The sequence below is a fragment of the Antennarius striatus genome, chromosome 13 (assembly GCF_040054535.1).
Source record: "Antennarius striatus isolate MH-2024 chromosome 13, ASM4005453v1, whole genome shotgun sequence".
Classification (NCBI taxonomy): Eukaryota; Metazoa; Chordata; class Actinopteri; order Lophiiformes; family Antennariidae; genus Antennarius; species Antennarius striatus.
In genome coordinates this window covers 4,853,513-4,881,480 of record NC_090788.1, presented here as the reverse complement: position 1 = coordinate 4,881,480, position 27,968 = coordinate 4,853,513, and the positions used below count along the sequence as shown (strand labels likewise).

The 27,968-nt window shown below is 42.3% G+C and overlaps 2 protein-coding genes across 2 annotated transcripts; both read left to right on the top strand.

Moving 5' to 3' along the window:
• Positions 1-300: 300 nt before the first annotated feature.
• On the top strand, positions 301-18,444 carry sptbn4a (spectrin, beta, non-erythrocytic 4a). The gene is made up of 19 exons (XM_068331676.1): positions 301-472; positions 7,317-7,580; positions 7,916-8,146; positions 8,907-8,996; positions 9,075-9,353; positions 9,447-9,577; positions 9,708-9,912; positions 10,672-10,917; positions 11,031-11,165; positions 11,239-11,480; positions 13,251-13,389; positions 13,483-13,567; positions 13,797-14,008; positions 14,285-15,663; positions 15,740-15,800; positions 15,886-16,154; positions 16,271-16,441; positions 16,574-16,616; positions 17,979-18,444. The coding sequence occupies exons 1-19, from the start codon at positions 350-352 to the stop codon at positions 18,270-18,272; spliced, it is 4,599 nt and encodes a 1,532-aa protein (XP_068187777.1). The 5' UTR covers positions 301-349; the 3' UTR covers positions 18,273-18,444.
• Positions 18,445-22,511: 4,067 nt separating this feature from the next.
• Positions 22,512-27,958, top strand: micu2 (mitochondrial calcium uptake 2). The gene is made up of 12 exons (XM_068331129.1): positions 22,512-22,762; positions 23,004-23,133; positions 23,770-23,801; positions 23,894-23,969; positions 24,203-24,250; positions 24,527-24,609; positions 25,208-25,258; positions 25,360-25,457; positions 25,571-25,742; positions 25,826-25,934; positions 26,014-26,171; positions 26,401-27,958. Exons 1-12 carry the CDS (start codon positions 22,565-22,567, stop codon positions 26,500-26,502), a joined length of 1,257 nt encoding a protein of 418 aa, XP_068187230.1. The 5' UTR covers positions 22,512-22,564; the 3' UTR covers positions 26,503-27,958.
• Positions 27,959-27,968: the final 10 nt, after the last annotated feature.

Sequence of the window (27,968 nt, the reverse complement as noted above, 5' to 3'; positions counted from 1 at the left end):
ACCCGTTGAGGGGTAGGGTATGAGGACCCAGGGGCTACCCAAAGGAAGGGCTTGAGTGCTTCCATTGCTGCCACTGCTGCTGAGGTGCTTATCTTGATTTTTTTTTTTTTTTTCCTCCAGAAAAGGGTGTCTGGTGGGGGGTTGGGGAGGGGTGGTGACAGCACAGGTACCCCAGGCCCCTGCAGAGTAGAGCGGGTGGCCTCTCGCGTCGAGGCCGGCAGGACGTCCTGTGGGGAAAAGGGAAGAAGAAGAAGAAGAAGAAGACGGGCCGGCGTGAGCGTTGGGCTCCTGATGGTGGCTATTTTTGTCTCCCCTAGCTGAGCGATTGGGACAGCGGGTGGAAGAGAAGATGCTGATGGCCCGAGACACGGCGAGGGATGAGGCTCAGAAGCTACACAGGAAGTGGCTGAAGCACCAGGCCTTTATGGCGGAGCTGGCCCGCAATAAAGAATGGCTGGCCAAGATAGAACAGGTGAGTGGAGGTGGCCAGCGATGGATGGATGGATGGATGGATGGATGGATGGATGGATGTGGAGGTCAGGTGCGTCGGGGGGGGAGAGGGTATCATGCTAAAGAGAGCACATGAGTGGGAAATAGTGCCGGTGGTGGGTGTGGTGGAAGAGGAATTAAAGAGGTGAGAGTGGGAGAGTTGTCATCACTCATCTGTCATTTCATCACTCGGCTTGGGGACATCCTGAATTACATCCTCAAGGTTATTTTGCTCAAGTGTTGTTTTCAGATTCACAGGTGGTGTGATCCTCATGGATGTTGTTGGGGGTTTTTTTGTTTGTTTTTTTGTTGTTGTTGTGGGTTTTTACACAGATCATCTGAATTTCATCGCTCAGTCACAGAGGTTAGAATGAATCACACAGAGGACGCCTCTGGAACGAGCATACGGGCGTTATAGTAACACACAGCTGATCTGAGATCCGTTAGCGTCATGAAAACATTCTCAGGTTCGTGTTTTTTGGCCCACCTTTCCCATCATGCTTTGCTGTGCTGACGGTTCATCATCCCATCAACACGGAATGTTCTACATGCCCTCTGCCTCGGCGGAGCTCTTGAGATGCAAATGAACCGATGGGATGCACGTTGCATCTACGGCCATTTAAGTCATTAATATATTACTGCTATCAGGAAAAAAAGAGGAAGTCATTTTCAGCTCTAACACGAGCAAAAGATCACTGCAACGTGTTTAGATTTGCTCATTCTTTGAAATAAATATCAATTTCCGGCTTTAGGTGTTAATTGATTCCGACCAATAAAATCTGTCGGAGGAAAACCAGGAAGTGCTCTTTAGAATTCAAGCCCCTCCAAGCAACGTATGAACATGATCAAAATGTCAAAGAGACAACATTTTGCAGCAGGAGTTCCTCCCTTCCCCCCATATTGTTTTCTTTCATAAGTATTTTTAACCATTTCATAAGTATTTTTAACCATTTTTAACCATTAGGTTGATGAACAGATTACTGCTATCCCATCATGCATGTCATTGGTCAAAGTTTTTACTTTTATATGAAATCTAGACACAAATGGCTTCTCAGTACATAAATAATATCATAAATACACCACAAGTGGCTCCTAAAAAGCTGAATATCAGAGTTTATCACAGTAGGGGTGAGGCTGATCAGGTTTTAACCTCCTTAAATATATTTACATCCCTCATAATATCCTGAGAGGCTATGTCGACATTTTCAATTATTCATTTTTTATGGAATACATTAAGACATTTGTTAGACTGTATGGATTTTTACACATTATTTGTTACAGTATATACTGTATTATTAAATATTCATAACAGCAGTGTAACTAATTATAAATGTGGACCTTGAAGATGAAAACCCTGATAATAAATCATCCTGACCCATCCTGGTTACCCATGTGTGAAACACATGAAGGTTCATCCTGATGTAGTCTGGACCCTACTGGGTCTGTCAGTAATTGTGTGCAGCTTCTAGCTTTTTAAAGAAGCAGTTTGTAGCTCCGCCTTCTGCTTTTTCGACATTTAAAAAAATCGTTTCTGATACCCGATAATTTACAGAGCGAGAGAATTCAAACAATCAGGAAAATAGCTGCTGCATTAGACATAAATATAAGTATTTACTCGTAGCTCTGGAAGAATGTGAAGCTAATTTGATTTTATTGTTGTTGCACATCACAACAACAACAACAACATCAGTTTAGGAATATTATGTTTGGGCACAGGTAGAATTTAAATAAAAATAAAGCAAACAACCAGATATTGTCTGCATTTAAAGTCAACTTAGTGTGCCCGTTATTAAAATTCCAATCTAATTGCAAAACTGAAGGAATTTAATTGCATTTATTATATATACATAAATATTACTATAATATATTTTTATCAGCTTAATTACGTCACGTAGAATTTATATCACATCCTGGTTTACAGCAGGAACACAGACAGGAAACGTAACGTAAGGGGGAGGGAACAACAAGCAAGGTCCACACCGATTGGCTCCTCGGCATGTCAGTCATGTGGTCGTTACAGTACCCTTCACCAACGTGACACTGTCTGACTTAGAATCATATGCAGTTCATGTAAAATTGAATTCTAACACTGCTGACATCAAATTTAATCATATTGAAAACAGACTTGACATAGAGATGTTATAGCGAGGTTATAGAGACGTTATAGAGCGGTCCTCCACCTCCAATGTCATCTGAGCTGGAACTGAAAACGGACTGAAACCGGATCTGGCCTGACTTCTGAATCATCAGCGTATTTGTGTAACCTTTCATACCAAATAGCGGATAAATCAACCGAAAGCGTTGACAGAGAGCAGAAGATGGCTGCTCCGTGGGGGAGGGGTCGTGACTTCCGTTCCGTTTTTCCCAAACTTTCCCGCCGTGTGATCCGCTACATGCGGTCACGCAGATCATTTCAAAACGTTCTCCAACACGGAAACTTTCCCTCGCGCCTCTCTCTGCCGTCACCTTGGAGACGGAGAGAAAAGATGACGCCGCGTCCTGCCACCATCTGAGAACTCTGCGTTCTTTTGGAAAGCTTCCTGTCTCAGGGCCTCACCTCTGTTCTCCCGGCCCTTACTCATAAAGCATCCCCACACCCCAACCCCCATGGCTGCCCCCCACCCCCCTCCATAGAGACAGAATGCCTCCCCACGGGCTCAGGGTCACTTCCTGGTAAACCCGGTTCTGTCCAGCTGTCATCACTGTCATATTGGACCCCAAACACTTGAATTAATTTAGCTGAGGCTATAATTCTAAATTTAAAATAATTTGAATTATCTTCATCTTTGAAGAATTCTTTGTAGGTTCTCATTCATCCAGGTCATGGTTATCCAAGTTGTTTAAATCAAATCCACTAGACTTTAACAAAGTTCCTTGAAGACCTTTGAAGAAGCCTCTTGAAGAGAGGCGAAATGTCTTCAAGGAACTTTCAGTGGATTCATTTAAACAATTTTAGATTTGTTGTAGATGATTGACAGTGGCAAAAGAATTTGACGAGTTCACTTCGGCACATCTCTGAGTGTATTGTTCATCCTAGAACACTATCATTTAAATGTTCCAAAATTACTGAAAAATTAGGAATTCAAGAACAAAAAATTCCTTTAAAAAAAATTTAAATAATGGAAATAATAATGATCCTGGAAACTTAGTCTTTGCTCCACCCATTCCTGGGACATTTGAGACTCTAAAAAACATTAGTAATGATGGAGGAATTCCACATAGCTGCTTCAGTTTCACGCTCCTATTTTTGTCCAAACTGGCTCACTGTCACGCTATAATGCTTAAATCTTTAGCTTTTGCTAAGACAAGGCAAAATGTCTGCTGGAATAAACCTTTATATGATGGCTGAAAAGGACAAACATGTAATTTGGGACATTTATGCATCGTCTGTGTAGCCCATATTGGTAATCTCTCCGAAAACGTACCAAAATACGTACAAAAAAGCAAACACAGACCTCCAAATCCATATGTAAATCCTTTGACATAGGGCATCAAATTAAGTTCAACAGCAGGTCTTTTAAAATACTTTGTCGTGTTAAAGCGGATGCTGTGTCTCTGTGTCACTTCCTTTCTCGTGTTATTTTAACAAGATGCAATGAAGTCCCAGATTATTTGTGATGTAAGATCAATGTGATGTTTTCGTGCTACATCTTGATAATTGTAAAAGGTGTTTTATTACCATTAAGAACACTAGCGATGCCACTAAAGCCTTAAGGGTGTAGGTAAATACATTTCCAAGTGTGTCCTGTTTTGTAATACTCAATGTTTTCAAAACGTTGTCAGCTTTGATCAATAGTTCCGTAACTTTTGTGTCTGTCGCCTTTTCACAGCAGTTAAAACTCTGTGTTGTGCTTTTTGACTCTTCCAAACCAACGTAAAATCAGTTGTAGGAAAAAAAACAAGTCATGCAGGTCTACTAGACAATAAATCACCTACGTACAATAGGACATTCAATTGAATCAGAACATCTGTACTATTAGATTACTGCCAATTACTGTCCTAATCAATATGGTCTTAGCTTGGAATCAGTTTTATTTCCTCATCTATTTTCATCTTGTCTTTAATTGTGCCAGGAAGAAATTCCAACTGTGAACAAGTGTTGTAACCCTTAATCACGCTCAGTTTGAGAGACACGTGTTAGAACGGAGTGGACTTTATGAAACCATAATATCAGCTGTTTTAATTTTGTAGCTGACAGTGTTAGCATCAAGCATGCCTGAGCTTCATTGTCAAGTTACGATCTTTATTCCTAAATTTTATTTGCTAGCGATGCATGAGGCAGCAACGTTGTTCGTGTTGTGTTATAGCTGTGAAATCATCTGCACTCGTGGAAACACTGGTAGTAATGGATCCGGTCCAGACGCATCAGGCTCCTGCTATAAAACAGCATCATGCAAACACAACAGTTTGCATGAGTAATGAGAGACCTGCAGCTGCAAGTTCAGGAGATGTTAACTAGGATTCACTTTGCTGTCTGCTGTTTTCTGAGATTTACATTCCTTCATTTATGGAAATGGTTGAAAAATCTCCAACAGCTGCTGATTTTCAGCATATAGAACATCTAAACTGTGATTTTACAAGATTAAATGTGAACAAGCAACGACGAACAAGCTTCGACTTGTTTATTTCACCCTCAGATTACTCTTTTTTTTTCACTTAAACTCAGTATTTTCAAAGTTCTCTGTATTTTGTTTGTTTGAGTTGTATTTATTGCCCTGTTTGTTGTTTTATATCATCTTCATCTGTACATCTTAATTATTTTCTGTTGTGCAGTCTAAATTTCATTGAACTGGTTTCATAGCATAAAACTGCATAATAAACTAAATAATAATTAAAACTTTAAATACATTTAATGGTCAAGTTTCTGGAAATTCTCATGGGATTGGAGACCGCAAATGCATCACTGATCACAGTATAGTTTAAAAGATTACATTAGAATACTTTGAATCCATCTTTATATGTAAAAATATAAAAATGCTGCTCAAAGTTGAGCAAAATCCATAATTGTAAATTTCACATCCATTTGAAGCTTGTAAACTATTTGTGTTGCATTTTGGGTCACGCTAAGGGAACAACATGACATGAAACCAGGAAGTGCTTTTTTAAAATCCTGATCTGTGCTCCTGGCACAGCCGTTTTGGTGGACGTTTCGCTGTTGGTGTCCTGCAGCTGCTGCTTTGTGTTGCATTCATGTGCTGTAGGTGTGGATGCATTGTTGTTTCTGGTTGTAGTGTAAAACACACTCTCTAATCCCACCCACTATTCCATTATGCTGCATCAGCATTACAGGAAAGCCTGCAGAATTTGGCAACACAGTCCCGCCACAATGGCGTGATTCATAGGTGGTGGCCATTACGACATCGCTGCATGTCAGCTGTCGAAAACATTTTTAAAAAAACTCCATGAAAGCCTTTGGCATCCGACTGTAGCCGCAGCCTCAGTCCTGTTCCATAAACCTTTGATTCCTCCTCCTCCTCTTGCTTCCTTTCTTTTTTTACTCGGCCTCTATCCTCTCTCCTCTCCACCCCCTCTCTGGTTTCCTCTCCCCTTGCTTCACTCTGTGTGTCAGTAAAGCCAAGACAGAGAGAGAGAGAGAGAGAGAGAGAGAGAGAGAGAGAGAGAGAGAGAGAGAGAGAGAGAGAGCGAGAGAGAGAGAGAGAGAGAGAGAGAGAGAGAGAGAGAGAGAGAGAGAGAGAGAGAGAGAGAGAGAGAGAGAGAGAGAGAGACCCGCTTACTGCTGGCTCTGCATTATGGGATGGAGAGCAAGGCCGAGGAAAGGATGGAGGCGAGAGAGGAATGTGAGAGAGTGAGCACTAACAGCAGTTAAGCAGAGAGCCTGTGCCAAGAGGAGAAATGCTGCACTGCATTATGAAAGCCACAGGATATACAGGAGGTCCAGCTCGCCGTGAAAGATGGAGGTGGTGGAATCCAGAAGATTAAGTCCGCCATATGCATTCTTGTTACAGTAAATAATAAATACAGCGGTAAATAACAGAGGAATATTATCAGCCATCGCTACAAAATATATCCCAAATCTCCTCAGAGAAGGAAAACACCTCCTATTTCCCGACGTCTTGGGAAGGAGACCATTAATAATCTATTTCAGGAAAGGGATTTATTCACACAAAGGAAGCTGCTGTAAGTTTTGATCTCGCCACATCTCCTCTTCCAGATCACGTCATGAACAAAGCCGAAGATTTAGAGCACGGAAGAGGGGCAGAAGAGCACAGGACACAACGCTGCTTCATTAGGCTTGCCATATTTGATTTTTAGGTCAGCCTAAGGCCAAACTTTGCTCCATACACCTGCCTCTGTGCAGGCAGGGGGGCTCCCACGTTGGTTTAAACTTTTGTTTAGGGGACGAAATAGGATTTAGCTGCTCCCTTTAAGTGCTGTGGAATTTTATTCTCTGTGTACCTTTAATCCACCTCAAAGCAATCGTCCCAGGATAGTTTGACCCTTGCAGTACGACTCAGGGACCGTGAAAAACCTGCCCCAGTATTAGAAATCATCAGCTCCTTTCTGTAAAAAATATATATATAAAAGTGTAACACCAGAGGAAAACTCATATTATGTTAAAGATATTCTATCTACAATGAATAAAAGTCAGATGAGAAATACATTTTCTTTTTTCTTAAGGTCTCAAATGCCACTGGGACTGTTGTGATGTTGTTCTACAATGTTCTATGCAGAATGCGTGCAGTTATCAGTGAAGCGGCAGTCATCCTATAAGATCCATGTCTTGAAGCAGAAGCTGACATTAAGTACCGTATGAGGGATGAGGAGGATGTCACTCAATCAAACATGTCCCCCCCCCCCCACCTCAGGAGGGTCAGGAGCTGATCCAGGAGAAGCCGGAGCTCCGTTCGGTGGTTCAGCAGAAGCTGGAGGAGATCAGGGAGTGCTGGTCCGACCTGGAGAGAACCACCAAGGCCAAGGCCCGTCAGCTGTTCGAGAACAACAAGCCGGAGCCGACGGTGAAGAGCTACTCGGACCTCGACCACCAGCTATCCCACCTGGAGCAGCAGCCCCCTCAGCTGGAACAGGCGCACCACCTGCCCACCTTCAATGAGCAGCTCCAGAAATTCCAAGTAGGTCTTCTGTAGTAATCCTGAAGAACTGTTGAAAAAACTTAAAGACATTTCTATTTATTATTTTTTTCTATCAATGAAATTCAATTTCATGATGTTAAACTGCATTTAACCTGGAGACGAATGGGCACAAAACACACAACCACAGATTGTCTGTGGTGCCCCAACAACACTCCGATTTTATGGGATAGGCTATCCTAGAAATTAAAGGTTAACCAGTTTCAAGTCAACAGTCAAATTTTTATAATATAAAAATTTTCAATGACTTTTTATATACTAGGAATTACATTATGTGCATATCTGCGACGTGACGGTCCCCTTTCCATTTGGTGCAGGCTATGGAGTCTCAGATAGGGGACTTCTACAAGGATGTGGGCGAGTTGGGGAGTTTGCAGGGGGTCTGCCTATCCCAGCGGGGGTTGGTGGTGGGTGACACGGAGAGCAGCAACCAGCCGGGCGTGGAGACCCGAATCGTCCGCCTCATCGAACCCCTGAAGGAGAGACGCCGCATCCTACTGGCTTCCAAAGAGATGCACCAGGTCGCCCAGGACCTGGAGGACGAGATGGTGGGTAATCACTTCTACTCTCTGAGTCCTCCATCATATCGTTACCTCCTCTTCAGACGTCGTTTTAAACTAAGGTGAACATCAATCGAAGCAATAGTACATTAAGAATTTTGCCAAACCTAATTTGTAAGACATATCTTGTTTCTCAAGTCCTAAAACATTTCTGAAGCTTCATTGCATCTAGATGAAATGGGCGACTGGCTTTAAATTGTAAGAACAATGAAAGGAACCCCCCAAAAAAGACAAAACTTATTCATACAACTTATGTGGTTTAAGTCCTGACATCCAAAACAGATCATTTAAACCCCTAGCCTGAAGTCGTCACCATAGCATCCAAGCTAAAATGCACCACTAGGCAAGACCCAGAACTGATTACCTCTGCATATCCCAGCAATTTAACTCTACGCAGGAGTTGAACACAACAAAGAAAGCTCTACAGGAGGTGCAGCAATACTGAGCAGAATTCCTGTTGGTCTTCTCTAACAGTGTATTCCAGAATTCAACCCTGGGCACCTGCCTCAGATGTGGCACTAGCTAGCGAATACTTTCAGTTTAAAGGCTACAGTGAAGAATTTAGACAGTGAAGAGTGTAGTAAGTGGTTTTCATTTGGCATATTGTAGCTTGGATTTTTATTTAAAACCAGTCACTTGCTTGATCAGTTTGGAATGATGGTGCAATGCGATTTGATTTAAAAACTACTTTATATTCCTTGGACATACATCATGAAAGTGTGATGACCTGACTTTGGTAACCTCACAGCTGTGGATTCAAGAACGACTTCCTTTGGCCTCCTGTAAGGATTATGGCAACAACCTCCAGAGTGTACAACAGCATGCAAAAAAGAACCAGGTAAGGGTAGAACTTGAGATTTGGCGATGCTGAGGTGTTGTGTATCCTCACCGCACTCCCTTCCAATCGTTACCCCAGACACTCCAGAGGGAACTGACAGGGCGACGAGCTCGTGTTGAGGAGGTTCTGGACCGGGCAGGGATTATCGCGTCTCTAAGGACGCCAGAGGTGGAGTTCGTGCGTGAAGGAGCTGGACACGTGCGCCAGCTGTGGGAGGTGCTGCAGCTGGAGACAGAGAGGAGGTCGGTGATGCTGGACGCCACGCTGCAGGCCCAACAGTACTACAGCGAGGCGGTGAAGGTGGAGGCCTGGTTGTCGGGTCAGAAACTCCAGCTGGCCAATGAGGAAAAAGGCACGGTATGAGCAGCCCCTTGTAGTTGCAGAGATATTTGTTTGCATTAATCTAAAGTGAACATGGGAAATCTAGATCCTGATGTTATTCTGATTCAGGATGAAGCGAGCACCCTGCAGCTGCTGAAGGCCCACCTGACTCTGGAACAAACCATAGAGACATACGCAGAGACGGTGGGCATGCTATCCCAGCAATGCCAGCATCTCCTGGAACTTGGACACCCAGAGAGGTGTGACATGACCCACCATCACACATAAAGACCAAGAATAGAAGAGTCAGAAAACTTCATGCCCTGTCTATCATGTTGGATATTATAACATCTTCATCTGTTACACCTGTTTCCTCTCTGGTTTCACCAGCGAGCAGCTCACCAAACAGCAGAGCCACATAGACCGGTTGTATGTGTCTCTGAAGGACATGGTGGAGCACAGGAAGACCAAGCTAGAGCAGCAGTACTGGCTCTACCAGCTAAACAAGGATGTGGAGGAGCTGGAGAAGTGGATCACAGAGCGGGAGGCGGTGGCCAGTTCCACCGATCTGGGCAAAGACCTGGAGGAAGTCACGGTTGGTCAATACGGTTTCATGTTCTAGAGAGATTGATAGATACTTTACTGTTCCCAAAGGAAATTACCTATACATCTTCTCCCATATATACACATTTTACACACGAAAGTGTGTAAAGTGTGTATATATGGGACAGTCTCTCTGTGTGTTCCACAGAGAGACTGTCTCCACAGAGTCCAGGCTCTGACCGGCCAGTGGATGAGTCTGTTCAGGCGTTCCATGTCCCTCTTCCTAGCGCCACGAGCCCAACGCACCCCAACACACCCCAAGACATGTGCTCTAAATTAATCTTTGCAGCAGTTCACAAGCAAATACCACAATCTCCTATAATGTTCTTATAATGTTCCTATATGTTCTTACACAGTCAGCGTATTTCAATGAGACATTAAATCATCAATACAATAAAGCATAAAATAGAAGTACCAATAATAGTGACATTTAGGTACTCTCTGTCGGAATAAATGTGTCAATGGGTGACACTGAATAAGAGATATAAAAAGCACCAACATTATGAAGTGTATTAGCTTATTTGTCTGTGTAGGTTCTCAGCTATCCAGGTCTTCAGAACTGTAGAACTAAAGAAGCCTCTTGGGTGAGAGGCAAAACGTCTTCAAGAAACTTATTTAAAATCCAGTGGATTGATTTAAACAGCTTTGGATATTAGCATATTAAATCATGATTCATTTTAGTGGTCTTTATATTACTTAGCCGCCATGGCTGCCAATGGCCCCGGTGCTGAATGGTATTCATGTGTTTCAGGTGCTTCAGGAGAAATTCACCAAGTTTGCCACAGAAACCAACAGCATTGGCCAGCAGCGCATGGAGCAGGTGAACAAAATGGTCAATGAGATGATCGACTGTGGCCACTCCGACGCAGCCACCATCGCCGAGTGGAAGGACGGACTGAACGAGTCGTGGGCCGACCTCCTGGAGCTGATGGAGACCCGCAGACAGATGCTGGCGGCGTCACACCAGCTGCACAAGTTCTTCACCGACTGCAAAGAGGTACAGTCAAAAACACACAGAACTTTTATGTGTTCTTCAAAGGTAAACAGTCTGGCCATGATGTGCAGATTCTATTTTTAAAGCTTTGGTGACAAGGATGTCCTGTGTTGTAGGTCTTGGCCCAGATTGCAGGGAAGATGAAGCAGTTGCCAGAGGTGAGGGCGTGCCAAGCAAACATCTCCAATCCGGCCACCCTGCAGAGACTCATGCACTCCTTCGAACATGCCCTTCAACTGCTAGTTGCACAGGCAAGTGACGCAATTCTCCATAAATCTATTTGTTTCACAGAAATAAACTCACTCTTCTTTGTCCTTGGTGCAGGTGAGGCAGCTGCAGGAGAACGCTGCCCAGTTGAGAACCATCTACGCTGGCGAGAAGGCCGAGGCCATCATGGTGAAAGAGCAGGAGGTGATGGAGGCGTGGAAGGAACTGCTCAGCTCTTGTGAGGCCAGTCGGGTCCAGGTTACGTCAGTGACAGACAAGGTGCAGTTCTTCTCTGTGGTGCGTGAAAACCTGATGTGGATGGAAGGCATCATGGGACAAATAGGATGGGATGAGCCCAGGTAAGATGTTTTTCAGCCATGTCAGCTCCATTTTTTGGTTGTGATGTCCATAAAAACATATCTTTAGAGTATTTGCTTGGTTTCAGTCACTGCTTCCTGTGGTCCAGTGATCAGTTAGACTCTTTGTAGTTGTGTTGGTTGTGTGCTATCCCTGTGGACAGAACTTTATTACTGGGAGGTGTCAAATCTGGCTGCTGTTCCACCTTGACCTAATTTAACATGACAACTTATATTCAGGTTCATGTAATAAATGAAGGCCAAATTTTACACTGTAATCATGGCTATTATTGATCAATGTGTTGCACTGTGGAGACAGTAAAGATGGAAAAACATCTATTTATGTTGTGTATTGAAATGTTGATAGTTAATTCATGCTAATATTCTAAGGGTGCTTCATTATTCCTCACATTCTTCAAGAAAAAAAAAAGTGAAATTTCCTCATTTTTGGAGGTTTACTTATGTCATATTAAAATCAATCTCCAAAGATATCAGTCATCATCAATATTGTAACGTAAGTGATTAATTGGCAATCACTAGTTGCATCTCAGCAGGAGTCAAGAAGTTCAGTGCATGGTGATATCTTTAGATGTCGTTTTTATCTAATCATGGTGTTCATTATATCTTGATAGGACACAGAAAGAATTAAAATATTGTTTTGATTCTACTTTTAACAGTTATAGTACTGTACGGCTATTGGACGGCCACATAGGACAATTAGACCAAGCAGCACATCATTGGGGCTGGTTTGATTGATTATAATGGAGGGGCTCTGCTACTGGCAAGCAGACATGTTGTAACTGTACTTCATGTGCTTCGGTTGTAAAACACCTTGTGACTATAGTGTCTCTATTTCACATCCATCCTTTGTTGCGTGCCGTTGCCATATATATCCCTTCATTTCTAATCCAGGACTCCATATGTCAAATATCAGAGATAAAGATGAAAGTATTGTAACTAATCTACAGGGAGATTGAGAATTCAAGGGACAAAACAAAATGGGACAAGACAAAATGTAAATTAAATAAACAGGTTTACGAAATGTACATTAAATAAACAGGTTTGCAGCCTGATTCTGGGAAAGAAGGAAAAGTCCAGAGGCATCTAGTGGACACATAGAGGATGGTAATAGATGCTGTGGAAGTGGGAATGTGATGAGGGAGGGGCAAAGGTAGGTAGGAGTAGTTTTAACAAGGTGACAGTAATGTTCAATGTAAATCTTTACAGCACAGTAAAAAAAAAAGAGTAATTGGGAGGAAACCTGCTGAAGCATCATTGTATATCAATACAATTGGCAAAATACACTATCAACTGTTTGCAATATCCAGATCAAACGAGAAGAATCCAAATACTTCAGTACAACAAATATTATAATTTATTTTCCCAAATACAGTTAACATACTTTGACTGACAACGGCTGTCTCAAAGGGATCCATTAATGATAGGTGCTGCTCTGACCTGCTACAAATCGATGTAAACCTGACACCAGCTTCTGGCAGCATTCCTGAGAAATCTTAGCCCTTTCCTAATGGATAAAACCCTCCAGTTCTGAAATATTCCTGTGTTTCCTGGGTGTTTAAAATCTCACTACAGATTTTCTTTGGAACAGGATCATATGACCATGAGGGGACTCTGTAGAATGTATCTGAATCCAGACCTTGGTGGACTTTCAGGCCTGCTTGGTTTCATTGTCCTTTGGGAATGACAAATGAGGATAAGATTCACCAATTTGTTGCTAATCTATTCTAAATAATATGACCTGTTCTTTCATAGAGATTTGATTGCTCTGGAAGTCATGATGAAACACCATCAAGAAATGAAAGCTAAAATAGATGGCCGCAGCAAGACCATCCAGCAGTGTGCGGATCTCGGCAAGATCCTCATAGCAGCGGGCAACCCTGCATCAGAAGAGGTCAGACTAGCAAAACCAGTACAACCAACATCCAAAGAATAGATGTAGCTGTGTCTTGTTGTGACTGCTCATGAGTGCAATCTGTCACCACAGATAAAAGAGAAGCTGGACAGCCTCCTAACTAAACAGAAGGATCTTATTGAAAAATGGGACAAACACCAGGAAAGGCTCCAACGCAGTGAGTAATTCATCAGACGACATCTGACCAGAATTTCAGAAACTGCCTTTGACACCATGCTAAATGTCAAATATGTTTGAACTATAAATGTTTTTATCCCATTTTGTCCTACTTTCATGAATCATGAATGGACCTTACTCTGTTTTAGCTAAAAGTAATGTACACACTAGCACTGAAAAAGAAGACTTTCTGAAGGTAACAATAATTGTTGGTCTGCTGTTGCCTTCAGAGCAGGAAAGGTTCCAGTACGCCCAGGAGACGGTAAAGGCAGAAGCCTGGCTCAAGGCCAAAGAGCCACTGATCACTTCCAAGGGCCCAGAGGAAGGAGAGGCCCCTGCCCAAACAGACGAGGTTGAGCAGCTCATCCGTCGCCATGAAGCCTTTCGCAAGGCTGCTGTAACCTGGAAAGAACGCTTCAGCTCCCTCCGCCAGCTTTCTGCAGTAAGCTTGACTGTAGATAAATCTTTAATCAGTTCAGTGGAGTCACAATTTAATGCTGGTGCAGGAAAAAAATGTGACCTCGGGATGCTGTGTTTGCTTAGTAGGCATAGACATATGCCACGAATTTCCTTTGTTTTTCGCCTCCGTATACCTGATGACGATTACCGTATGACACACAGCCTTACTCGCTGCACCTCATTTGACTTTCATACTCCAATCTGAATTTTGATTGGGATCATATCGCGCTATTAGTCATCTAGTTAACTTTTTTTTCAGGCTGAGAAGAAAAAAGAGGAGGAGAAAAAGACAACACCACTCTCCAGTCGACGGATGTTCCCATTATCTTGTCTGACACCCGGTGTCCCTTCAACCAGCACTACCTCATCTTTCTTGAGGCAGACGGTACAGGCACATTTAGAACCCAAGCCCCTACAGACCAGTCTAGATCTGGGTGCCACCCCTGTAGCCCAGAGATTGTCCTCAACACTAGCAAGCTACAACCCTATTATAAATGGATCAGGCAACCCTGGACAGGAGCAGCAATGCAGTGTAAAATTAGCAGGCACCTCTTACCTAGGGATGCACCAAGGTGGAAGTGACTCTAGTGGTGGTGCAGACCTTTCTCCTTATCTTGGGATAAACCATCGAACTCCTAGCAGTGCTGAGACGTCTGGGTACTTTGGACTCACCACTGGGTGTGTGGGTAGCATGCAAAACCATTTAAGCAGTGGCAGGTTGGGAAGTTCAGGTAACCTAGCTCAGCAGCCGTGCACTGGAGCCATGGGAAGCCCTGGGTTTCTTCCTCAACAGAATATGAGCAGCTCTGGATATCTGACCCAACCACAAAGTTCTGGATACTTGGGACAGCAGCCCAACTTAGGGAGTACAGGATATTTGGCACAACAGCCCAATATGGGGAGTACAGGATATTTGGCACAACAGTCCAATATGGGTAGTGCTGGGTATTTGGCACAACAGACCAACATGGGGAGTTCTGGGTATTTGGCACAACAAACCAATATGGGGAGTTCTGGATATTTGGCACAGCAGCCCAATATGGTGAGTTCTGGATACCTAGCGCAAAATTATCAGAGCGGTGGAGGGATGGGTAGTTCAGGCTACCTGGCACAAAATAATTTCAGCAGTGGAAGTCTTGGGAGTTCTGGATACCTGGCACAGAGCGGTGGCATAATGGATCCTAAAATGGCATATGCATGGCAGCACCTGAAAGCTGACTTCATGCAACCTAGGATTAACCACATCCACAAGGCTGTAAACCCCCTCCTGGAAGCCAGCAGGATGCAGCGGGAGCAGTTTGGTGAAATCCCAATGGCAGACATGATGGGGCAAGAGTCGGGTCTGGATCTCCTCCATGGCCGTCTCCAAAGGGATCCCCGTGGGAGTCGCTCAGATCCTCAGATGGACCATCTAAGGCGAGAAAGAGAGTACAAGCTGGGTAGACAGACCTCCAGTGAACAGGAGATCCAGGCCAGGTTGAACGAGCTGCCGCTGATTGTGCGTCAGGAGCGGTACCGGAGGCGCCTGGAGAGACAGTCTTCCAGTGAGCAGGAGGGGAGCAGCAAGCAGAGGCTGCAGAGGCAGGATTCCAGTGACCTGGAGGGCTCTGTTAAGGATGGCTCTGACAAACGCTCAGGGTATGTGCACAAGTTAAGCTAGTTGCAGTGAAACAATAACATTTGTTTGGGTGACTAATCTCTGTTGTCTTTGCAGGGATAAGAGATCCACCATGGCAGATATTGTTGAACAAGTCCAGGAGAGAGAAGCAGCACATGTGAGTTAGCAAACAGCATATTGGAGGTGTATATGCTAATATCTATTTTTCTTAAATTCATATCATTGTTTCTCTGCTTTCTCAGGCACGAGGAGAACCTTACCGGCCTCCTAGCAGCCTCTCAGCACCCGTGACTCGTTTTGACGGTCGTCCTCGCGCCCGAGACCGCCCTAAACCGAGGAGGAGGCCCCGTCCAAAAGAGCCGGAGGAGACAAGACGTTCCAGATCAGCTCCAGCTACTGGTGCCCCAACAACACCTCAGCCACCTTCACACACTGCCCATAATGAAGGCTTCCTCTACCGCAAAAGAGTCACAAACTCTGACCTTGAAGCTCAACAGAGAAGCCCAAACAGGTACAAATTCAGAGATATTTGAGTGCTTTCGAAGCCCCTTACCCAAACAGCAATTATCCATCTGAGTTTCAATTAATCTGTTTGGATCTGCTTCATGTTTCACGTTGATTTTGCAGCAAATCGTGGGTGAACGTATATTGTGTTCTGAAAGAGGGAAAGCTGACTTTCTATAAGGACGCAAGGAACCACAACACAACATACAACGAAGAGCCTCCGGTAGACCTTAGCGACTGCTCATTTGATCCGTCAATGGGATACAAGAAGAAGAAAAATGTCTTCATTCTTCAGTAAGGGCTTTACAGTCATTTTAAGTAAAGAAATTCCAACCTGTAACTGGTTTACTAGCCTATACTGTGGCTATAGAAGAAACTGCAGTGCAGGAGAAACTGACAATTCCTTGTTGATTTTCCCTGAAACAGAATGAGCGATGGAGACAACTTTGCCTTCCATGCAAAAGATGAGGTAAGACATTTATGTATTTATAAGTCTTGTTTAAAAAAACCCGGCTATATAGACCTTATCAATCGATCAGTCAATCATCTAGTGCTGCATATAAAAGATTACACCTCTATTTTTTAAAATCTGATTAATTTAACAAATTAATGTATTTATACTGTCAACAACTCCAAAGAAACCAAGACCAAGCAGACTGTGATTGTAATATTTCATAAATCAACACCCTCAGTTTTCTATCAAACTGATCTTCCCCATTAAAACGGTCTCACACTTGTTGTCCCGCATCTTCGATTCTTGACCAAGCCACCAAACACACACTGACCAGGGCAAAGCCGCCTGCTAATGTCAATTTACAGACTAGATGGCCAATTAGCTGCTCGGCTTCTACACATTAAACAGCATGGAGGCAAACCACAAATGTCACTTCCACCCATCCGGTGCCGCTGTGGTCTTTTCTCTTCATTACGACCAGCAACAAGCTGTCTGGTCGTCACATGTAGGCTATAGAGTAGGTTTATCAACTCGGTCTCTTCTTCGGGACGGTGAGCACCATGGCAACCTGCCAGGTGATCAGTCGGTGTCTTTTTTTATTCCTCCACCACAATCAGAGTAGAGAGGCTGATATAGTATTGGTTTATTTCCTACCTTCTGACCCTCACGTTTAAATTTCAGATTTTAATATAAAAATTACAAGCATAGTATTTTGTTTTAATCAAATTAGATTTTCTGTTTCCTTGGTTACAGGATGTTTCTGTAATTGGGGTTTGTCTCAGATGAAAGTTTCCTAGGGGTTACTCAAATATGCTTTCTAGATCTCATGTACTAATTTATTGTGTATTTTTTATTCATTTTGATGAAAGTTTCGTTTTTGCAGAGATGCTTTTAACAACAATATCAAAAAGCATGACTGACTTAGACAACTTTCCTCTAGATAAAATAAATACTTTTTCTTTATACCTACTATTTTCTTTATACCTCTGCTCCATTTCATCATGGTATCAATACACAGTGTACTTAGAAAATTCACTATTCCTATTCAAGATGTACTCATTAGTTCCTTTCCAGAGTATTATTTTAGATTTTTAAGTGTGATAAATAAAAAAACCAACAATTTTGGGTTAAGCCAGTACACCAGTTAATGGTTGATCTATCATGGTTTATCATGTTTAGACCTTATTTCAGTTCCATTAGATATTTTACAATAACAGCTCTTCATCCACCACTTAAATTTGAAAAAATCTCGTTAGTAAGTGAATCAGAATAAAGGTAGTGAGAACGCATTTCAAAGCACAAATTGCTGATGTGGAAAAAATAGAAGAAGAAGGGTACAACAAGAAGGTTCAATTGTTGCTTTATGTGTCTTTGAAGGAGGACCTGAAGGCCTGGACTTCAAATATCACCACCTGTATCGCTGAGCATGAAGCCATGGGCAAGTGGGACAAGCCAGGCACCTCCTCCATGGACCACTCGGAGAGGAAGGAGAAGTCGGAGGGGGACGCGGACGCCAGGTCAGAGAGGTCCGAGCTGGTGGAAGGGGAGGAGAGGTCCGAGAAGGAAAGGTCAGAGAAAGGGGACGGCTCAGAGAAGTTAGACACTTCGGAAATTGCAGACAAAATTGAGGGCGGGGCGGGGGGCTCCAGTACGTCTGGAAAGAGCAAATGAGGAGCCCCTCTGCGTTTTCAAATTGCTCACTGACTAACGGTGGCAGGTGGGAGGGACGGATGGAGAGCATGTGCAGCAAGGTGTGCAGATCCTCAGTCACTGAGCTGGAGCCCACTGAGGCCACGCCCCTTAGACTGACTATAGTTACTGTGACAGACTGACCTCTCGCCCCCCCACCCCCCCTTCACTTTGGCAATACATCAGAGCTTGCATTGTGCCACCTGCTGTCAGATGGACGGTTGGCCCAGATGGACAGACAGACAGTCAGAGAGACAGTCTCCAGGAATTAGCCACTGTCACATCCCATCGTTTAATCTCTCGGATCCACAGCATCTTTCTGTATGTATCTTTGACCGATTATGTAATGCTCTGTCTAGCTAGACAAAACCCGAAAAAGCGGTGAATGAAATGTTTCACAATAGTAGAAAAGAAAATAAGTTTTTTGAAGCAATATACTTTTTTATTTCATCTCTTTGCTGAAGAGATAAAAAAAGAGGAAAAAGGAATCAAGAAATAATTACAAATGTGAACTTTATGAATTGTCACGTACGCTTACTGGAGGCAGTTGTGCACCTTAGACACTTGACACACCTGTATACTAATCATTCTGACATGTAATCCAATCACATGGCTAGCTTTGAATCATGTTATTATAATGGAATGCTGGTGTTGCCCATTCTTCTCCACTGGTGTCAGCAAACACAACAGGTTCTTTATTTTTTTCCCCTTCCGTTTGTGTTATCGTTGCTTTTATTATTTGTCCGCGAACGATCAATGTCAAGAAAGAGTCCATCAAATTCTAATTCATTAACCCTGAGGTGTGCAATGCTCAGTGACACCAAGCCTATGTGACACAATGCCTTTGTATACATGACAAAAATCAGAACATTGCATGAAATAGTCTTTTAGTGCACCTGTTAAACTTGCCTTTATTTTTTATGTTCTTTAAATAATTTGGATAGTATTGGAATTGCAATAATGTAATATGAATGAGGGGGATGGGTGTGGATTTTGCAACCTGTGGTCCACTTCTGAGGTGAATCTGACAAGGAAGCATGAGAAGTGCAAAGTTTTTGGGGTGTTTTTTTGGTTTTTTCATGGGGGGTATGGCAAAGAAATGACTCCTCCTTGATCTGTAACATGAATTAAGAAGCCAAATGGCCCCTTTTGCTGTTTGTACTGTATTACTGTATTTTATTTTCCACTGAATGTACTGATTTCAGCCGTGAAATGTTCAATCACCGCAGATTTTGCGGTGCCTAAAATTGTAAAACCCTGCAGCAGCTCACCAAGAGTCAACCCTCTCTGTACTATGTCCTCATTTCAAGTTTCGATTGATCAAAATCTGTCCAACACAGGCAAGTTAAATGTAAAACTATCATGATGCAAGTCATGAGTTGTATATACCTATCTTTGTATGTATACCAATAAATCCTGTGCTCTAATAAAACAATACTCTGAAGTGAAATGGGTAAAATTAAAACATTTGTATTTATCCACCAATACGATCATCACTCAAATATATTAATGCATTGTAATGAAAAATATGCAAATTAGGAGACGCTATGAAATATCATTGTGTATATATGTACATCAGTATGTAGTTGTACGGAACACCTTTTACCAGGGAAGAGCAGCAGGACATACTGTAGGTATGCGTGCTGTATTTTTATATGCCAATATTTATTCATATCAGATTAAGAAGTTGCCCCCCAGTGAGAACTTATACAAACAGGTGATTGTGTAAAAAAAAAAACCAGAGTGTTTGTGACAAGTGTGTTATATCTGATTATTACAGACAGGAAACAGAATCCACTCACCAGGGCGGTTCAGCTCACGCTGCTCTGGACGATCTGACCAATGTGAAGTACGGTATGCTGTGACAGACCAACACACATACTCAACACTTTCTTGTCAAGTATGTCTTATTTTTACACGTTTAAGTACAGTTAACGTTTCCTTAAAGTCATTTTGACATACTGTGCAACATTAAAGGCAAAAGAGGAAACACATGCAGCGACTGAGGCTTCATTCTGTCACATTTCTACTTTCTATCATGTCAAATTTCACCTCATCTTCAACAGACTACTTCACAGTCTTCCTTTCTATGAAATCACTCAAAGTATGTGTCAGATGTCTGAATTCACTTACTGGAGGATTGTAGTCACATTTTTGCTCTGGTCAGTTTTCCTGCAGCCTTGGAATTAGCTGAGCGACAACAGGACGACTGTCTTTACATAAGTGCCATGTCATGTCATTTGCTGTACACAGAACAGCTGGTTATGGAGACGTGATGAACCTGACATTGCAATACACATTTTTACCATAGTAGGAGCTGTAGTGTTTTTGTGTAGCTGTAACTGTCGGGGTTGGACTTCAGGTGCGTTTTAAGTGATAGCTTCCCATCGACTTTACTTAACCCTGGGGATCTTCTTCCACATTGTTATGAAAGTTAAGGGTTGCAAATGAATAGGAAGCATCGCCGTGACTGGGGAAAAAAGTGTTGTGCAAACTCTGTTTCCTTCATTGATGGTCTTACAAGTGTGTATGTTTTTGTGACTTTACATTACAACCTGCTGCTATGACATTAAATAAATCTCGAAATTGCTGATGCAAACTTGACGTGGAATTGATGCTGCTCTCTCACACACAGACACGTACACAGAGACACGTCTGGTCAAAATGTAATGATTCCATTCACAACTCTTGTTTAGTTGCACATTCATAAGATGAACATCTTCATCTGCAGAATCTGAAGGTGAAGACTCCAACTGAGAAGATGGTGCAGAAGGCTGGACTGGGAACCATTGCTACGGTTAAAGCAGTGGTTTCTAAAAACTTCATTTCACTCTACGTAATTCCACCCATAAATAGCACATCGACAGAATGTATGACTATTTTATTTGCAGGTCTCATAAATCATCTAAAAGCAAAATTCCTGCCAGATGATGATGATGATCATACAAGAGAAATGAATTGTTAAAGTGTTAAAGTATGGTTTTATTCTTTACTCAAAATATACAACTGGTAAAATAACTCTTTGGTGTGACCCTTGTGGTTAGTTAAGCGCCCCCTGGAGTTAGAACCTTTTTTTTTTAAGGCTTGTTGCTTTTTAAAAAAAAATCCATCAGAATGTCATGTCAGAGCTTCTAAATGCTTAAGATTCAATCCACTTGCTTCTGTGCATGCAACGATCGATGCAACTTTAAACGTCTTACTCACGTTTTTATTTTAGCCAATGAAAAGTTAGAATTTTATTGCAGCTATTTTTGTGCACTTTGCAATAAAATGTTAGTTGGCACATGAATAATTTATGTGAGCAAAAATAAATGTGTACGCAACTTTTGTTAAGCACTAAGGCACAACCCAGTGTGAGACAGTGGTAGGGATTGATCAAATATGCATGTTTTAAGACTGCATATTTGGATTGTGTGTTGTTTGATGAATTGAACAACAATTTATCCGAAAACATCTGTGGAAATGTGAGGAATGATATCGTCTGGAAAGTCAATAATGCTTGATTATTGTCGATTTCTGCTTTAGATTCTGCTGTTATTTCTTCAGTAGATTTGAATCCCCCTCATAATGAGTATAGAGGGATAGTGACAACATCTTTTGTTTTATGTCATTTTATTTATTTGCATTTTATCCCACGACCAAGATTAAATTATCATTAATGTAATAATATTTATTGGTAGCATTACATGTTACTGGGTTGCTAACCGAGTAATTGTATTACTGTAATCATGTTTCCAAACCTAGAAAAATACTTAATTTTATATCTTACCTGAAGTGGATTTAATTTGTTCTCTTGTAACTTCCAGGAGATTGACATGAGAAACTCATTCTGTGAAATTCCAGCCTCATTCATGAACATTTCTGCCCAAAATTTTATTTGCAGTGATGGTTGTTAATTCCTTTTTAAGATTTGTGTTTTTTGTAAATTTGTTTTTGGCTAATACTGTCTAATTGCCAGTGCAGATATTTCTTTGTAATAAAAGATTAAATTATATTTAAGGAGTCTGAAAATAAATACTACAGAATTACTATGAATGGAATCATCTCATTTTGAGATATGATGCAGAAAATGTTATCTGAGGAAAAAGACAAAAGTTCTACTTAAGATATATTTGTCTAAAATCATTGTGTCGAAATGATCCACCGACAGTAGTTTATGAACTAGGTGTGTCACGTGACCTTTACCTCCTCACGCATTGGAGGGCGTGGCTCTTCCGGGTACGCAAGTACGGAAGCCTTCGAGTTTGGTCGGCTAAGCGAGCTAGCTAGTAGCAATGGCCAGCTGGAGAAGATTCGCCGCCGTGTTGAGGAATGTTTTTCGCGGTCCTCGCTCCCTGAAAGGCGTCGCGCTGCGGCGGGCTGTCGGTCCCGGTGTTGTCGGTTGTTTAATCGGGACGGGGGCTGTTTGTTATTACCGATACCATGCTAACGACAGGGCTTTACCCTTCGTCGTTCATGCTAAGGAGGAAAAAGTAAGTGTAAACACAACCCATGCAATGAGACACATGTGACCACTGTGCATTCCATATGTGTTTAAATGTGATAATATACATTTAATGACCTGCTAATATTTACATTAAGGGGGGAAATACTCCAATACTGTAGTCCTTATCTAAAGCTGACGCCCCTCAGCTGTCACTGATGTTTAGAACACTACCCCCCCCCAGGTAAACTCAGTGTCAACCATACAAAACCATTGCTGTCCTGTTCCAGGATGCCGCAGCTCCCCAGTTGTCTGCCAGGAGGATTCGCTTCATCCAGTTCGCCTCTGTGCTGTACGAGCAGGAGCCCTACATGACCCCCAGAGACTTCCTCTTCTCTGTGATGCTGGAGAATGTTGACCGTGAGATGCTCGCCTCTGATCGGATGAGTGGGGAAAAGCTGTGCATGTTCTCTACATGTCATGGTTGTTACTTCAGGAGGCCATCAAATCTGCAGATATCTACAGATGAACCCCAGGGTTATAGCATTTAGTAAAAGGGATTCCGTTCTGATTAGATCTGCCCTGAATGATCTGATCATAAGCATACAGTTCTTAGTACAGGTGTGAATGCAAGCAACACTGATCATTCAGCCCACATTCAGTCTGTGTGCTGGACCACAGTTTAATCCTTTTTGCCTCATGTAAACTGGCTGATTTCTTCTTACTGTATTTTATTTGTGTAAATTTTATTAAGCTTACAATCACAAGCTTCTTTCCTGGGGCAATGCATCCAAAACAAAGTACAAATCCAACATGGCGGAGAGGACACACAAATATGATTAAAGAACAAACAAAATAAATTCATCTTAATGACAGCTATTTAAACTTAGTTGAAGGACAGGGGATGAATGAGTCAAGAACCCAGTGAATTCTGCCGTAGGAATTTATTATATGCAAGATTAAGCATTTTATACTTTCTCTTCAATTATCTGTGAGTGCATAACAGTGCAGATCCAGATAATAATCCTGATACTATCCTATCTGTTTGTCATGTAGGAAAGCTGCAGAAGAGAACTTTGACAGCGCAGGTATGTTTGCATCAAGTTAACTTCAGATTACATGCATCTTTATCACGTCATCAGATTGTGCTGTTCTTTCTAACTTACCTCTAACTCTGCAGGAAGTTGATAACATGCTGATGTTGACCTCTAAAGTTCGGCCTGGTAACGATCTGTTCAGAACCTTAGGAGACAACGGTGAGTCTTCACCTAAACACCAGAACCACCAGTTTGTTCATCACTTTTTTTGATCTTCAAATTTGATTAACCAACACTGGAATTGTTGTTCACTTGTATACATTCACTTTTAATTTCTCTGCTACAAATTTAGCAGGAGAAAGTACTTTCCTCCTCCATTCCCAGCCCTCCTGACAACTATTAACAGCCAAGAAAAATAAGTTTCTAAAATAAAATGCCTTTGTGTCTTTCAGGTCTGATATCCTACACGGAGTATCTATTCCTGCTGACTATACTGACGAGTAAGTATGTTCCTAAATCGTTCCTTTGCCACTGGGCCCTCAGGGTCTTCCCCCACGCTCACCATTCCTGTGATGATGCAGCTTTTTCCCCAGTTAGCTCTTTGGTAGCTTTGCACGCCTGCATGTTTCAGTGGGGCTGGAACAATTACCAGCTGCTACTTTGACCTGATTTGTGTTGAATCTGGGCTGTGCTGAGTGTTGCTCTGTGCCAACAGTATGTACTGAATGTGAGGTTGGGATATAGTCCATGTCAGTGACCGTGCATTGCTGTTACAGAGCCGCGCACAGGATTTCACATAGCTTTCAAAATGCTTGATGTTGACGGCAATGAGCACGTGGACAGGAAGGAGTTCCTCACGGTAAGAACCTGCTTTATCTAACAGGTGACATTTCTGTTATGATGTGTTGAACCAACTGGATCAGGGTTTGTCTGGTCAAATGTACATATGCACAATTAAATATCTCCATATTGTCACTTTTAATGCTGCGTCGAACGCTGATGCAACCACAGTTGTGAGTATTGACCTGCGTTAAGGTGAGGCGGCGCTGTTTTTTTGTATCCGTCATGTGACTGCATCTCAGCCCGAGCCGGCATCTACATTTAGCATTTTGACTTTTTACATCTCTTCCAGTCAGACTCGTTCTGCGATGACAGGATGTGTGCTTAATCTAGATCAGGTCTAGACCTGTAGACTGCATGCTGGCACGCTGCACCTTGTGACGTACTTTACGTGTTGTGACCTCACACACAGGCATTCATGCGAAAGAGTAGAAGCACAACGGTTGGTGTTCTGTGTGTGTGAGGCACACATGGAGGTCATATCTCCAATCTGATCTTAAAATAAGTTAAATAAGGATGTCGTTCACATTTTGTTATGTTTAAAACAATCTGGTGCAGGAAGTAGTTTCAGATCTCGACGGTGAAACATTAACCCCTTTTCTGCTTTCCTTTTGAAGCTGAAGAAAATCATTGGAAAGAGTAAAATAAGAGCTAAAGATGTCACAGAGGTACATATTCATCACATCACAAGCAGCTTAGCAACTTTGACCCTTTTCATCATGACTTCCTGTTCCGGTTAATAGAGGCATGTGTCCTCTGACTGTTACAGAAAGTAGGAGATGAGGGGGAACAAGTGAACACGACACTGCAGGCCTACTTCTTTGGGAAGAACGGAGAGAACAAGTTGCAGTATCAGGAGTTCCTCAGGTATGGAAATGTCTGAATGCCATTCTAGTTCTCTGCTCCGTGTTTTGTTTTGTTTTTCTAGAGAATCTCAGCAGCTCCTGAAACAACAGATTAACAGTCACCAACTTGTTCAGGTTCATGGAGGATCTGCAGGCCGAGGTTCAGGAGATGGAGTTCCTGCAGTTCTCCAAAGGGATGGACACCATGAGAAGAGAAGACTTTGCTGAGTGGCTGCTTCACTATACCAACGAAGAAGACAATGAGTTGTACTGGGAAAACATGAGGAAGAAGATCCCTTCAGGCCAGGTATTAAAAAAAAATTGGGGGGGATTCTGTGAAATATCATCCAACATAGATCAAAAATAGATTGGCTGATTTTGTCTTGGCAGAGCATCACATTTGATGAGTTCAAAGCCTTCTGCCTCTTCACCAACAACCTGGAGGATTTTGCCTTTTCAATGAAAATGGTCACCGGAGCCAATCGTCCTGTTGGGATGGGTAACACCTCACTGATTACACTCTGGTAGTTTTCTCTAAACAGGATGTAGATGACCAGCTTTACCCCTCCTCATTGTAGCCCAGCTAAAGCGAGCGGTGAGGATCGCCACCGGCCACGACCTGTCCGAGAACGTTCTGGATACGGTGTTCAAACTCTTTGACATGGACGGAGACAATCGCCTGAGTCACAAGGAGTTCATCGCTGTGATGACAGACAGGGTGCTGCGAGGCCTCAAGGCGAGTCTGTCCAGCTTAGCCTTCTATAATGTCTTCTAATACCTGAACTATTAGGAACCTGCTCACTAAAATTTCAGATTCTGATGACATGTTGTGTGGCGGTGGGTGCTGGAACTGCTAACTGTAATTTCATGCCTTCATTTGTGCAGATTTAAATTTTGAATCCTAGTAGATCTGGTGGATTTCTCGTGTTTCATATACAATGAAATGCTCTCCCATATGCCCTCAGGTACAGCATCAGAGCGGCTTATCCGGCTACTGGAAGTGTGTGAAGAGAGAGACGGTGAAGGGAGCTAAAGAGGCGCTGGGGGCAGGCGGGTGCCCATTCTGAGCCGGCGTGATAGTTGAGGTCACATCCGAGAGATCGTCACCTCTGCTAAACTCGGGTTCTTTAAGAACTATCGCTAAAATAACCACACGTACAGGAACAAAGGTTTCACACCACTATCTTCATGTTTACAGATGAATCAAGTAGCGGCTGATAGTGGGTTAAGAACTGCGGTTTGTGGTGTTTACAACATTTGTGCTTGAAGTAGTTATTCAACCCAATAGAAACAGTCATTATCTCCTCAGCTACATGTTGATGGAAGGTCAGGTGAAGTTTCTCAGTTCACAGAAGACTCCTGGAGCTTCACTGCAGAACAGTGGTAAAACATTCTCTGAAAGGACTGAATGAGATGGGGACAAATTTTAAAATTGAAATAGAGATAAAAACGGCGCGCCTCCTAACGGGACTGCAAAAATACTCTGAAGTGATTTTCAGCGATGAAAAAGTAAATGATTTTTCCAATGAATCCAAGACCCACTGAAGTCCTGGATTGCACCATGATGTCGCCAGTTTGTGTTCCTTTTTGAAACCAGCGTCCAGCTTTATAATCCTGCAGCTCCTGTCTGCTATGAAGCTCAGGAAACCTCATCTGATTCAACGTGTGTGTAGATGGACTGAATTTATTTAGTTCTTGGTGATGGGTGTGAACTATAATGCATTTTAAAAAAATATAACAATCTTAATCTGCGCACTTTTTGCAAAACTGTTTAGATTGACTCAGATTCTGTGTTTTATTCTACGTGTGGGTTTTTAAAAATAATAAGTTTTCTATAAATGTCACATTTCAGATTCTCAGAATAAACAAACACGCAATAAATAACTATTTTTGTCATTTATTGTAGAATTGACCAGTTAAGATCACATGAGTATGTGGGTTAACCATTGAGTGTGGTGCTACCTATCTTACCATACATATATTCATAAAGTAAATAGACTAAAACAAGCTTACCTCTGTGATAGATGAACACATTAGTGACTGAGGCCAAGGTTATCAGTGAGTACAGCATACACAGCTACAATACAATAAAATTACATTGAGCATGAAGCCATCTTTGGTCTTCTTATCACAATAAACAAATACTTATAAATTTGTATTGTATCAAAAATAGAAATTACATAGCCATATTGAAAGCAAATTCACATTTTTGACTTACAATATGAGGAGATTACGTAAGAGACATATTGTGGGGTTACATTACTTTTTTAAAATCCTTGGCTTTGATGACCCGATCGTTCAGCCACATTGAACATTCCTTATCTAGCAATAACTGCGGGACAGTATGCGTGGTATAGTACAAAAAACAAATGAAATAAAATAGATTGTCATCTTAAAACAGGTGTGTGCTTCTATCCTGGGCTTTGAAACAAAGGAGAGATAAAGAGAAGGATTTAGTCAGGACATTCTGTTGTGATGAAGCAGGCGAGCCCCCGCCCTGACAGACGGATAGCCCCCCCACCCACCCACCCAA

Bases quoted from the DNA above. Each gene is read 5' to 3' on its own strand.
- sptbn4a (XM_068331676.1), top strand. From the start codon at position 350: ATGCTGATGGCCCGAGACACGGCGAGGGATGAGGCTCAGAAGCTACAC. The intron at 11,481-13,250 runs GTAAGATGTTTT...GTTCTTTCATAG, and splicing joins ATAGGATGGGATGAGCCCAG to AGATTTGATTGCTCTGGAAG. The intron at 16,617-17,978 runs GTAAGACATTTA...GTGTCTTTGAAG, and splicing joins CCTTCCATGCAAAAGATGAG to GAGGACCTGAAGGCCTGGAC.
- micu2 (XM_068331129.1), top strand. From the start codon at position 22,565: ATGGCCAGCTGGAGAAGATTCGCCGCCGTGTTGAGGAATGTTTTTCGC. The intron at 22,763-23,003 runs GTAAGTGTAAAC...GTCCTGTTCCAG, and splicing joins TTCATGCTAAGGAGGAAAAA to GATGCCGCAGCTCCCCAGTT. The intron at 26,172-26,400 runs GCGAGTCTGTCC...ATATGCCCTCAG, and splicing joins GGGTGCTGCGAGGCCTCAAG to GTACAGCATCAGAGCGGCTT.